The following is an 11,634-nucleotide window of genomic DNA, read 5'->3' on the forward strand; positions in this document are numbered from 1 at the left end:
ACTTTTCACCATTCCACTGGTCTGGTGTGAAACATGCTTGTTTCTCTGGGACAAGAGCCAGCCGGGTCTTTACTGAACTGTAAAATTCTCAGAAAAGTCTTGAGCAGAAATTTATTTCACTGGAATACGATGTCTTGTCTGAGATTTCCAGGTCAATGAGGTTTTCATCCTCACCATTTCCAAATGTCATCCATCAAAGAGTCATGGGCTCAGAGAAAATGTAGTTCTCAGGTGTGTTTAGACTGTGTTTGCAGCATTGATGACCAGAATTAGGACAGTCTTCATAATTTGGTGATAGACTTAATTTCATGTCAGTTGTCAACAACTAATAATGTGTTCTTTGACCTTAAAGGTGTAGGAGGAATGTCAATGATTTTTTGGGATTTGTAGGCCCACAGCTTCATTTAGGATCAGATATTAGGAAGCTTGGCTTAAACCAATTGCTTAGGAACCTTCATTTCAGATACAAAAAGTATAGAGAGGTTAGTTTTATTTATAGTTTTAAAATTTTCATATTAAATATTGCGTGAATGCAAGAAGTTAGAAAATAACAGCTCTTCATATGAGTCCATATGTAAACACAGGGGTTTTTTTTAGGCCTACCTGGGTTGGCACTTTACTATTTTCCCAGACTGTCTAAAAGGTCAAGTCACTGTTCTGGGGTAATCTCTGAAGTACATATTAGTGTACTAATGTTTACACTAGAAAAATTCTGTACACTAGACTAGAGTGTACAGACATTCTTCATATATTTAGAGAGAAAGAGACAAAATTAAGTGGATTTTGCCACTTCCAGGCTGAGAAATGTGGCAGTAGTGACTTTTCCAGCAGGTGGGTCATACAGCTCTCCTAGTGGCACAGCAGGGCTGTTGAACACCTCCCTTCCCTTGTACCTAGTCTTAGTCTCCATACACAGCAGAATTGCAGGCAGAGTCTAAACTTCATGCTTCCCTGCACTTGAAGAGGAGAGATGATACTTCTTTCATACACAGTTTGCTCCTTGTGTGTCAAAGCTGCACAAGCAGTTCTCCTCTTGCTCCTGAGATATGTATGGCTAAAGGGTCAGATGGGACTAGGCTGTCATCCCCCCAAAAGTTATGTAGTTTAGCCACAGCTATCTTTTTTCCCCATATTTCCTCAAGTGAAACAAATATGACTCATGGGTATATGTTCCAAGCTGGTCATATGAAGTATCACAAGGTACATGATGCAGAATGAGCTATAAAGTAAATCTGGATATGGTTTAGAAACATCAAAACAATTTATCTTTACACAGAATTCTTAGTGTTCAAAAAGCCATTGCTGCAAAAGAATAAGTAGGCTGAGGAACAGACTAATTGGTGACCTTTAAACTGATTAGATGACTTTTAAAGGTCCCTTCCAACCCAAATTATTCCATGATTCTATGACTATACCCCACTTCAGAGGAACTATCGTGATCAATAGCAAACACAACAGCCTTGAGGTACTCCACAGTTATTTTGATATCAACAGATCTGCAAGGCGAAACTTGACTTTTAAGGAAGGTAACATTTATTGCATTACATTCTTCATGATATAAAATACAGTTTCAGTTCTTTTCTAGACAGTATTGTATCAATGTAATTATACTCCCCCGAAAAAGCAAGACTGTGATACTCCAAAGCTCAGCGCTATTACTGCTCTGTTTTGCATACTAAGTTTTAGCTCTTTATATTTAAGAATTGGTATTGCAAACCCTTCATTGTGGCACAGAAAAGAAAAAAAATTATATTTACTGCTGTTAAAACAATTAATTTCTGTCTCTTTCAATATTACTGTAGCATTAGAAATCTTGGAGTAAGATGTAAGAGTGGAAGTAAGTGAGTCACATTTTAATCCATATGAGTTTCAAGCCTCAAGAATCCCCTGCTAAATAGTCATTATTTCAGGGGGAAAAATAAAACCAGTCATGCTGTTTATTCCACTAGCATAATCATTTCCCAAATATTACTCTACCAGTGGAACAGGGTAAATATCTAAAAATATACGCATCTTTTCCTCCCAGGAATGCAAATATGTCATCAACTGTATTATTCACTGGAAATGGCCCATTTGTCAACATCACCGAAGGAGTGAACCACAGCCTAATATTTACAAAAAGGTGGGTAGAGTGAGGTTTCTTCCTCATACAAATGATAACTTGAAAGTATGGTGGTGATCATTTATACACTAATTTCTAGCTCAAATTTATCTGAGAGGTAACAAGATTCTGTATATTGTCTGGACTATAAATATATCCAGGTTTTATTCTCTGTCTACTGATGGGTTCTGGGTAACACTGGGTAACTCTTCCCCTTCTATTCTCCTCCATCTATTGTAAATTAAAAGGGAAAAAGATGCTTGCTACATTTTTAGGTAGCATTCAGTAAAATCTTAAGTGAAGTCTTTATCCATTTACTGGGAACAATAAATACTGCTATTTTAGCAAAACATTTCTTATCTAGAAATCTCTAAATTATGAATATATGATATAGTAGAATTTAGATGGAGTGACGTTCACCCATAATTATAATTCATCATCAATTTTTAAAAAAATATATATAATGACTTCAATTGCTGTTTTTCTGCTTATAAGAGGGTTTAATGCACATTTTTCTGGAATCTTACCAAAAGCATTGAGGCAGAAAATTACTGTCTAATTGCTAAAATGTTGAAATCGTGTTGAGGACGGCAAGAGTCCATGTTCTTTCAGTTTTCCTTTCTAAACATACCACATAGTAATAAAGCAGGAGAGAATTATTATTTTTCTATGCTCTATTTTATCTCCGGGGAAAAAAAATAAACCATACATTTTATGTCCTAATTATACTCCCAAACATTTATTTATTATTCTTACTGGTGGTGAAAGTATCTTAAACTAATGGAATGTCACTGCAAGCTATTTTTCTTTTTTTCTTGAATGGAAACCAGAATTGCCACAAGACATCTTGAAGAGCAGTAATGATTTAAAGATTTCTTCTGTTAATATCAATTAAACACTAAAAGTGACTAATGCAGGAGGAAATGGAATAAATTCATTTATCTTAGTTGTATTTCTGTTGCAGAAATAGGTGTCTCCTACCATGTTTCACATGGACAGCTGATAGGAATCATTTTACCGGGTGACACCATTACAGATTGACACACTATTTTTGTACATATCATGAATGATAGAAAGATCACACAGACTAGATAATTCAAACAACCGAATTCATTAACTGGTAATCTAATTACAAAATGTATTTCTCACATTGCCTTTGGTCTTTACTCAAGTGCATCCACCACTGAAACAAAGGAGGGCACACATAATAGGACTTGAAAGCTGCAGTGACAGAGACAGTAAAAGTGTTTCTGATGCCCTTAGGTAATGTGATTTTTGGCAGGATAGCTTTGTAACAGTGCAGAATCCTGCCTGGTAGATATATGTGAGCAGATTCCACAGGGATAATTGCTTTTGCCAGTTCTAAGTGCGGATCATGCTCACAGATATCTCCAACCACTCCAGATGTCTGCCTGGCATGCTGTTTGGTAGCTGACACTCAGGGAGGCACAGGGGTTGGGTATTCAGCACACCCAATGCCTCTCTTGCCTTTTGGCCTCTCCTGTGCTGACCAAGAGGCAGCTGGGGACTGCTGGGCTGAAGTGCAGGCAAGGAAGTGCTTTTCCTGCTGGGAGAAAGCTTCAGAAAGAAGAAAAAGCAGAGGTCCATGAAGTAATTTCTGCTAAAGCAACCAGTAGGTACTGGTGAGGGGACAAAGACCCTCGGTACATGTGACTCCTTGCTTTTATGTAAAATTATAGGGACAAATCTGACATGTTGGGCATTCATTTGGCTGGTTTATTCATCTACCTATAAGAAAGCATAGGACCAGATAAATAAAGGAGCTAATATACAACCCCACTGATCACCCTTTTAAAGCCTATGGAGGGAGCTTGGTCAAGAGTATCTAGTTGCTATGTCTATGCAGAAGATGGTCTTGGTTTCCAGTGGGTTTGTGCATTTCTGGTTGTTCTCCTTGATGTTCGCCTCGCTAGAAAGGGACGCCCTTATGAAGTCAATATAGATTTGAATACAAATTACAGAATTTGGTTTCCAACTTTTAAATTACAGCTTTAAAAGATGGTGATGGGAGACTGTTCAGAGGTGAAGGGATATCTTGTTCTTACCCTTCTGTAGTGAAGGTTTAACTAAGCAGGTGCTGGGTGGTTACAGTTCCCGCTTTCCTCCTTGTACCACTATGCCATCAGGAAAATGTCATGTCAGGCAATATTTCCCCCACAAGAGACATCAGATTTTAGAGCAAACATAGTGAGGGATACATCATATGTTTAAAGTAACCTTCCCTTTTTCTATTTAAAAATTATGTGGAAATGTACACTGTAAACAAACCATTGGCAGACTTTTTTTTTTCTCTCTCTCTGATGTATTTCTGTGTGTATCAGATAGAAATTGCTAGCACACATACTGTCTCAAGTGTTTCAGATTCATTACAAGCTATGAACACAATCTTAAAACCTCTGGGTGTCAGAAATGCTTGAGTAGTTTTGATCTGTTATCTTGTGCTCCTCAGCCTCCGGCTTTATATCTCTGCTAAATAATTTCTAACCTTGCAGATGCAGCTTTGTATTTTACAGTGCATTATTATCTTAGTAAAATGATACAGCGGTATCAAACTATCCTTTTAAATTCTTTGGTCACACTGATCTCTAGTGGTAAGGTATTGAAAACATCTCAAAAGATAAGAAAAAAATGCCATAGGCAGTTACAATTTTACTGAGAGTCTGTCACAGACAGATGACTCATTTCCCTAAAACACAAGGATGTCTACATTTATTTCCATAACATAAACCAATTAAGTGTTCACTGGAGGGGAATATGTAAATTTAATCTTATATATTGTTTAATGTTGTGTATTTATAGCTAAAAATAATTTAAGCATGTGGGATAAATTATTTTATTTAACAGCTGGATACTGATAAACAGATAGACTAGTGTACATATATGTATGATTATATACATTTACGTATGTGTGTATGTTTATGTATTTGACAGTCATTTAGACCTATCTGTTGTGCAGATACTTGTGATTTAATTGCACTTTCCTTCTAGAGAACACTGTTTGAACAACCTGGTGGTTCATCTGCAATGTAACATTCAATGTAAGTACTTCAGGAATATTTCCCAGGGAGATCAAATTGTTCAGACCATAAAACCTAATGTTTACAGCTTGAATGGAAAGGTTAGGGATTGGACTATAAAAGCTGTAGTCATAATGATATAAGCACAGGAAAATTTACAGTCTTCACTTGTTTTCAGTATTAAGTATTCACTAGAGATGGATCTATAACAAAAACATATATAAAAAATCCAGAAGGTCTAAGGAAAGAAAACATCTAAATCCAAGTTATACAGTTGCATCTTGATTTCAGCTATAAAACACCAAGCTTTTTTCTACCATTTTTGAATAGCAGTTCAGATTCTACAAAGCCTATCTTTTCCAAGAATATTGACTAGTCTAATAAAATTCAATATATCCCCTTAATCTTTTTTTTTTCCTTTATTTTAGCTTGTGGAAAACACCTGGTAACTCAGAACAACGCCACAAGGATTGTAGGTGGAAGTTACGCCAGAAGAGAGGCTTGGCCTTGGATAGTTTCACTCCATTTTAATTTACTACCTGTTTGTGGAGCTTCCCTTGTCAGTGACGAGTGGCTGGTGACAGCAGCACATTGTGTATATGGGTAAAGTTCATGGCACTCAGAACTAACACATTCTGACACCCTCCCAACATCAACTACCCAAACAGTGGGTAGTCACCACTAAAACTCTGTTAAGTATGACCTGAGAGATTTATCAGTCCTGTACAGAGCAAAACACACTTTCAAAAGATCCTACTGAAATCCCTGGGAAGCAGCACTTTTTAGAGTGCTTTCAGATGTTGACTTTAGAATAAATTAGAAAATTTATTTTCAAAAAAATTTACTTTAGAATAAATTCACAAGTGCCTCTTTCTCTCCTCTGGCTCCAGGGCATCTTTCCAACTAGCTGAAGTGGCCATATGACATACATGCCACATCTTTTTTATTTTAAAGATAGTGGAACACTTGTTTCATGTGCAAGTTCACTAAGGAGGTATCAGACTACGATTAAATTGTGACACTGATATAAAAAATTAACAACAAGCTCACTGTTTAATGACTGTGCTTTGAATCACTTGTGGGCTCAGCTAAAAGCTCCTTTACTTTCTGGTAAATCCTCAGTCCTTTAGTGCAGAGAATCATGGAAACTAAGCAGCATTTTCTGCACAATAAAGAATTGCACTTTAAATATATGGTATCAATTCTGAGCATTGGTACTTAATCAGTAATTAATGTGGGCCTCCATAAATTAGTTGAATCCCTGCCAGTGGTATAAAGGATGACATCATACCCCATAAAGGTAAACTCAACGTTGCCTGCTCCTACTGTATACTATCATAGATTGATTAAGATTTACTGTGCATTACTAGAATGAATCTTGATTTATGTGCATTGATTAGGCAATATTGGATATCCTCTAGATGGTGTTACTTGTATCATTCAAATAAGTGATGTATATTTAAACATTTTCTAGGGTTTGTTTTCACCTATAATAAAAACAAATGTAGAAGACACTTAGGAACTGCAATGGTAAAAAAAGAAGAAATATTAATATTGAAAATTGCAGTAGAATTTTCATTATAAATAGCTAAATAGTAAGGCAGTGGAGACTGTGCCAAAATATTAATGTTGCCTCATTGCACGGCAGGAGCTGCATCCCACACAAAGACACTGAAATGAGAAGGATCAAATCCTCTTAGTTTCCACACAATAAACCTACAACTGCCTTAATACTTCCTTTTCGCTTGAATCACCCTTTTATTTTCACTTAAATTTAATTTTACCATCTTGACTTTGCTAGAATTTTCCTAAATCAGAGCTTGCCATTTCACACCTGAATTCTGAACATTTACTTAAGTGCTCCTGGTTTAGAACAAAATAAGCCCTTGATGTCAAAACAAAAGATCAGTAGAAACCAATTCAGTACAACAACTAGGCTGAAAACATATTTTTGAAACTATAAACTGGTTGATTAAAAAATAGCAAATAATTAAGTTCTCTGACGAATACAGCCTCAAAACAGTATGTGTAGCTCAGGGGAAAAAAAATGTAGATTATTATTTTGTCTTAACATATCTATTTAGATTTTTAAAAAAAGAGAACAATTTTCTGAGTCTATGAGCTGCAGCGTTTTCAATGACATCTTAGACCTATTATTCTTTAGATATTCCATTCCAATTTTCTAACTGGGACCAATATTAATTGCCTGGTGGACAGTCAGCAGTATCCTTCACAGTGTTTAAGAAACCATAGTAATTTAGTTAATGTATTTTCCTCCCCTGAGCCACTGTCTGATTAATTCATTATAAATAATGCATTATAAGCTTACCATAAAAAAATCAACAACACATATCTGCAGTGTGGATGTTTAAGATAGTATTACTATCACAAAATTGTGAGCACACCTATTTATTTTGACAAAATGTAAAAATGCTACGAATTACCATGAGGCTACACATCAGCCTTTTATCTAACACATATTTTTCAAAACTTTCATTAATCATTCGTAACTGTGAGTACTCCTTGCAACTTCTAGGAGGCAATTAAAACCATCTCGATGGCAAGCAGTCCTTGGCCTCTATGCTCAATCAGATCTGACTCAGCCTTCAACAGCAGTTCGAAACATCGATCGAATAATTATGAATCCTCATTACACGAAGCAAACAAAGGATAGTGATATTGCTCTATTGCACCTACAGCACAAAGTGCAATATACAGGTGAGCTGTTATTCTCCCATAAAGCAGATTTACTCTGTTATGCAAAACTGTGCTAAGTGTGAGGGTGGTTGGGTGGCTGTACATTTTTTACATCCTGGAGTCAGCCCAGTGCTTCCTGGATATCTTGCCCAAAAAGTGGGTTTGAATTAATGCACATCTTCCTATGAGACTTCACAAAAACCTGAACACGGGGAGGAGGTTGAAATTCATTGTTTGTTTCTCATTCACAGATTACATACAACCTATCTGCTTACCAGAAGAAAACCAACAGTTTTTACCAGGAATTAACTGCTCCATTGCTGGCTGGGGTAACATTGAGAACACAGGTGGGTCATCTGCTTGGAAAATTACGACAGGCATGCAGCTGTGAGGGAAAACTTGTTTCTCACTCCACAGGAGTTGCTAAGGTCAAATAGTTTAGAGTTACTCCTCCATAAGAAAATTTGGGAACTATCCCACTCCACCATTCCTTCTCTAAAGCAAAGTGACAGAGTGTTAACATGTTTATTGGAAAAAACATACATATCTAAGATCATTAAACTATGAAGTAACCTTATTACATCCCCTTAGAAGTTATGATGACTATTTTCTCAACATGAAATATGTACATCTTGTATCCAGACATTGGGTGGGGGAGGGGGAAGATTAGTCTTTCTGACAATGTGAAAATTATTTTCCCTAGAAGTCAAGCAAACTGACTGCAGTGTGAAATGTATGTGCTGTTTGTATGTCAAATGCTCCAGATTTGGAGTCTCTATGAAACAATAAACATGCCATTTCACTTCTGCAGTTGCTTGGATGCACTGCCTTCTACATTTCAGAATAAAATTTCATTTAAAATTTTGGGTAGGAATTAGTAAAATAATCTTTTATTAAAACTGCAAATATTCAATCGAAGTTGCACAATGAATAGTGAGGAAACACTCCATTACCCAAGCTCCCTTAGATCTCCACGCAGTGAGTTTCTACTCATTGATTTTAGTCATCTTTATTTAATTATAACCAAATTCAGTCCCATTACACAAATGAAAGATAGGATTCAGGTAACAAGCACCTTTTAATCAGTGCCTGTGTTACAGGGGCATAAGCCTGAATGGTACAGCAGAGAACTAGAGATTCCTGCTGCTTGGGAGCATGCCTAGCATGCTGGAAAAGGAACAAAACCATCAGTGTTCCAAGCAGGATGTGCATATTTATTGCTGCAGGTAAAGGTAATTTGTATTTTCATCAGGTCCCACTTCGGATATATTGCGAGAAGCAGAGGTGCCCCTCATTTCAAATGAGAAATGCCAAGAATGGATGCCAGAATACAGTATCACTGAGAATATGCTCTGTGCAGGATATGACATGGGAGGAATAGATTCCTGTCAGGTAAATACAAGCAACTCACTTCCACTGCTAACATATACTAAATCTAGTTACTGAATAAAATGCTCCCTGATCCTCCAGTCAATAAAACTAGGACAATCACTGTCCATGAATGTAATTTCTACCCACAGCATTCTGCCCATTTAATACCTTGTCAGGATACAAGTTGAAAAAATAATTTTTTTTTTCATGTCATCTTGGCATAAACATGGAGGGAGTTAAATAAGACTGGAAATTTTCTGCACTTAGCTTTGAATAATTACTACTGAGTAATTCTATGAAGGAGAGACGGATATGTTTAGGGAAAAGCAGAGAACAGAGAAATAAACGCCAAATAGATTGAAGTCTCAGGAATGCTTCATGAAGGGAAAGGGAGAAACTGTAGACTTTGGAGACCTTTGGTCAGTGGATGCCATAGTATTTCAGAAAGGCTGCCTTTCTGCATTGATCTCATATGTTGCTTCCTAGGAGGGTTAGTTTTTATCCATTCCAGCTCTGCTTATAAAGACACTGCTTCTCTTTGAGGATGTACTCAGAACTGGCTGTCACATAATTTTTTGTCCAGCAATATGGAGTCTATGGCATGGAGACTGGCTGGTTCTCCTCAAGCCTGATAAGGAGCACACTCACACAACTGCTCCTACCTAGCTCTCCCAATCTAAGCCTTCACCAGGTGCAGCAACTTTGGTTAGTTTAGTCCAGAAGGAGGAGTGTGTGCAAGCATAATGCCCCTTCCTTCTGTGGTCTTTCTTTATCCTTTTTGTTTTCTGAATCTCATACTGGAGGGGAAAAAAAAAAAAAAAAAAAGAGAGAGAGAAAAAAAGTTCAGCACCACAGGCTGATACAGAGCACAAGTGACCAGTGCTGTGATCATGACCATTCAGCCATAAGCAAAGATGAACAAGTGAGTCCTGTGAGCACTTCCCCCTTTAGGCTGCTGTCACAGCCTTTGAACATTCTGGGATGCCCTAGAGTTATGGGCAGAAGTATTTTAATGGTGAACTCCTTGCAGAACTCTCCAGTAAAGATCTATTCACAGGGCCATGAGAAGAACCAACTAACTGGTTCAACTAACTGGATAGACAATGAAAAATAGTCATTGTTTTCTTTCTCATCAAAACAAGACACTCATGTCTGACTCATCCCCCAGTCAGCCTGTGGGATGAATTAAATTCCGTCCCTATTGCAATGCTACATCTGCTAAACTATTGAGAAGGAGGTGTGAGAAAAGGACACCTTCTCTTTTGGAAATCTTGTCGCCTTCTCTAAATTTGAAACTGAAGAAACTCTGAGGTGACTGAAAATAGAACTGTGTTTTCGTTGAATATATTCAACAACAAAAAAAAATCTACACATTTACCCAGACTTTGTGAAAGATGAAGGGCTGAAGGTAAATGTAATAAGCAAAAAGAAAATAACTTGAAACTCAGTTCCGTACTGAAAGACTGGTAAGAGTTGAAGATCATGTCATTAAAAAAAAAGGAAGAAAAAAAGGAAATCTATAATTTCAAGAATTTTTTTCACATGGAAATATTCATATTGATATCACTTCTTGGTGCCCAAGTCATATAGGGATGCAACATCTATTATTAAAGCATCAAAACAAAACATCATAAGCAGGTTCTTCTTCAGAGATGAACAGTTCACTTTTAACTTTTGAATTTCTTATTGCAGGGAGATTCAGGTGGTCCTCTGACATTTGAAGATGGGGACAAGTGGTTTTTGGTTGGTGTAACATCATTCGGCTACAAGTGTGCACTTCCTGAACGACCAGGAGTGTATGTTCGAGTCACCAAGTTTGTGGACTGGATCAAAAATGTCATCTACTAGCTGGGTATTTTTTAATTATAGAGATATAATTGAAATGTTGAAAGTAAGCCAGACTGGCATGTTAATCTCACAGAAAAACTGAATATTTAAATTTTGAGGAGGAAAATATTAGTAACTGAAAACTCCATTTCCAATTGAGAGCAATATTTCAAAATAGATGTTGTGGGTTTATTAATAAATAGTTTTATCATTTTACTTTTTTTTTTTATATGAGGGTGTGGGAAAACAGTTTCTTTGAACACCAGTGCATTAAATGCACAGTGGAGGGTTTTACAAAGCATGGGCAGTAAAAAAGAAAAATATAAAAAGTTTCCAAACTGCAAATGCTTTAGTGAAAAAGAATCAAAATTATTAATATGAGGTGAAAAAAACACCTGGTTTTATGTTTTTATACTGTGTTTTTCAATGTGCATTTTGATTTAATGCATAGTCAACTCTTTCCCAGTGATCTGTCTGAATATCAAAATAAAGGTTTGTTTAAACTGGGCTCATGGGAGTCCCTTGGCATTGTCTATTACAAAAAGCTCTGGAATGAGGTTTATGGATTGTGCATAGGGGCTGATCATGTATCATGCTCCT

At 36.7% G+C, this 11,634-nt stretch overlaps 1 protein-coding gene across 1 annotated transcript in view; it reads left to right on the forward strand.

The window, feature by feature from the left end:
- TMPRSS15 (transmembrane serine protease 15) overlaps nucleotides 1–11,391 on the forward strand; it is a 53,797-nt gene extending 42,406 nt beyond the window's left edge. Inside the window, exons 22-28 of the mRNA XM_027715634.2 lie at nucleotides 2,027–2,122; nucleotides 5,111–5,160; nucleotides 5,568–5,742; nucleotides 7,676–7,857; nucleotides 8,088–8,183; nucleotides 9,089–9,228; nucleotides 10,900–11,391. Of these exons, the coding sequence (XP_027571435.2) occupies nucleotides 2,027–2,122; nucleotides 5,111–5,160; nucleotides 5,568–5,742; nucleotides 7,676–7,857; nucleotides 8,088–8,183; nucleotides 9,089–9,228; nucleotides 10,900–11,055 (895 nt within the window). The 3' untranslated portion in view covers nucleotides 11,056–11,391. The remainder of the gene's footprint in view (nucleotides 1–2,026; nucleotides 2,123–5,110; nucleotides 5,161–5,567; nucleotides 5,743–7,675; nucleotides 7,858–8,087; nucleotides 8,184–9,088; nucleotides 9,229–10,899) is intronic.
- Nucleotides 11,392–11,634: the final 243 nt, after the last annotated feature.

This window comes from Pipra filicauda, unplaced genomic scaffold (assembly GCF_003945595.2).
Source record: "Pipra filicauda isolate LSUMZ 115617 unplaced genomic scaffold, ASM394559v2 scaffold197_size1571708_pilon, whole genome shotgun sequence".
In the NCBI taxonomy this organism is placed as follows: Eukaryota; Metazoa; Chordata; class Aves; order Passeriformes; family Pipridae; genus Pipra; species Pipra filicauda.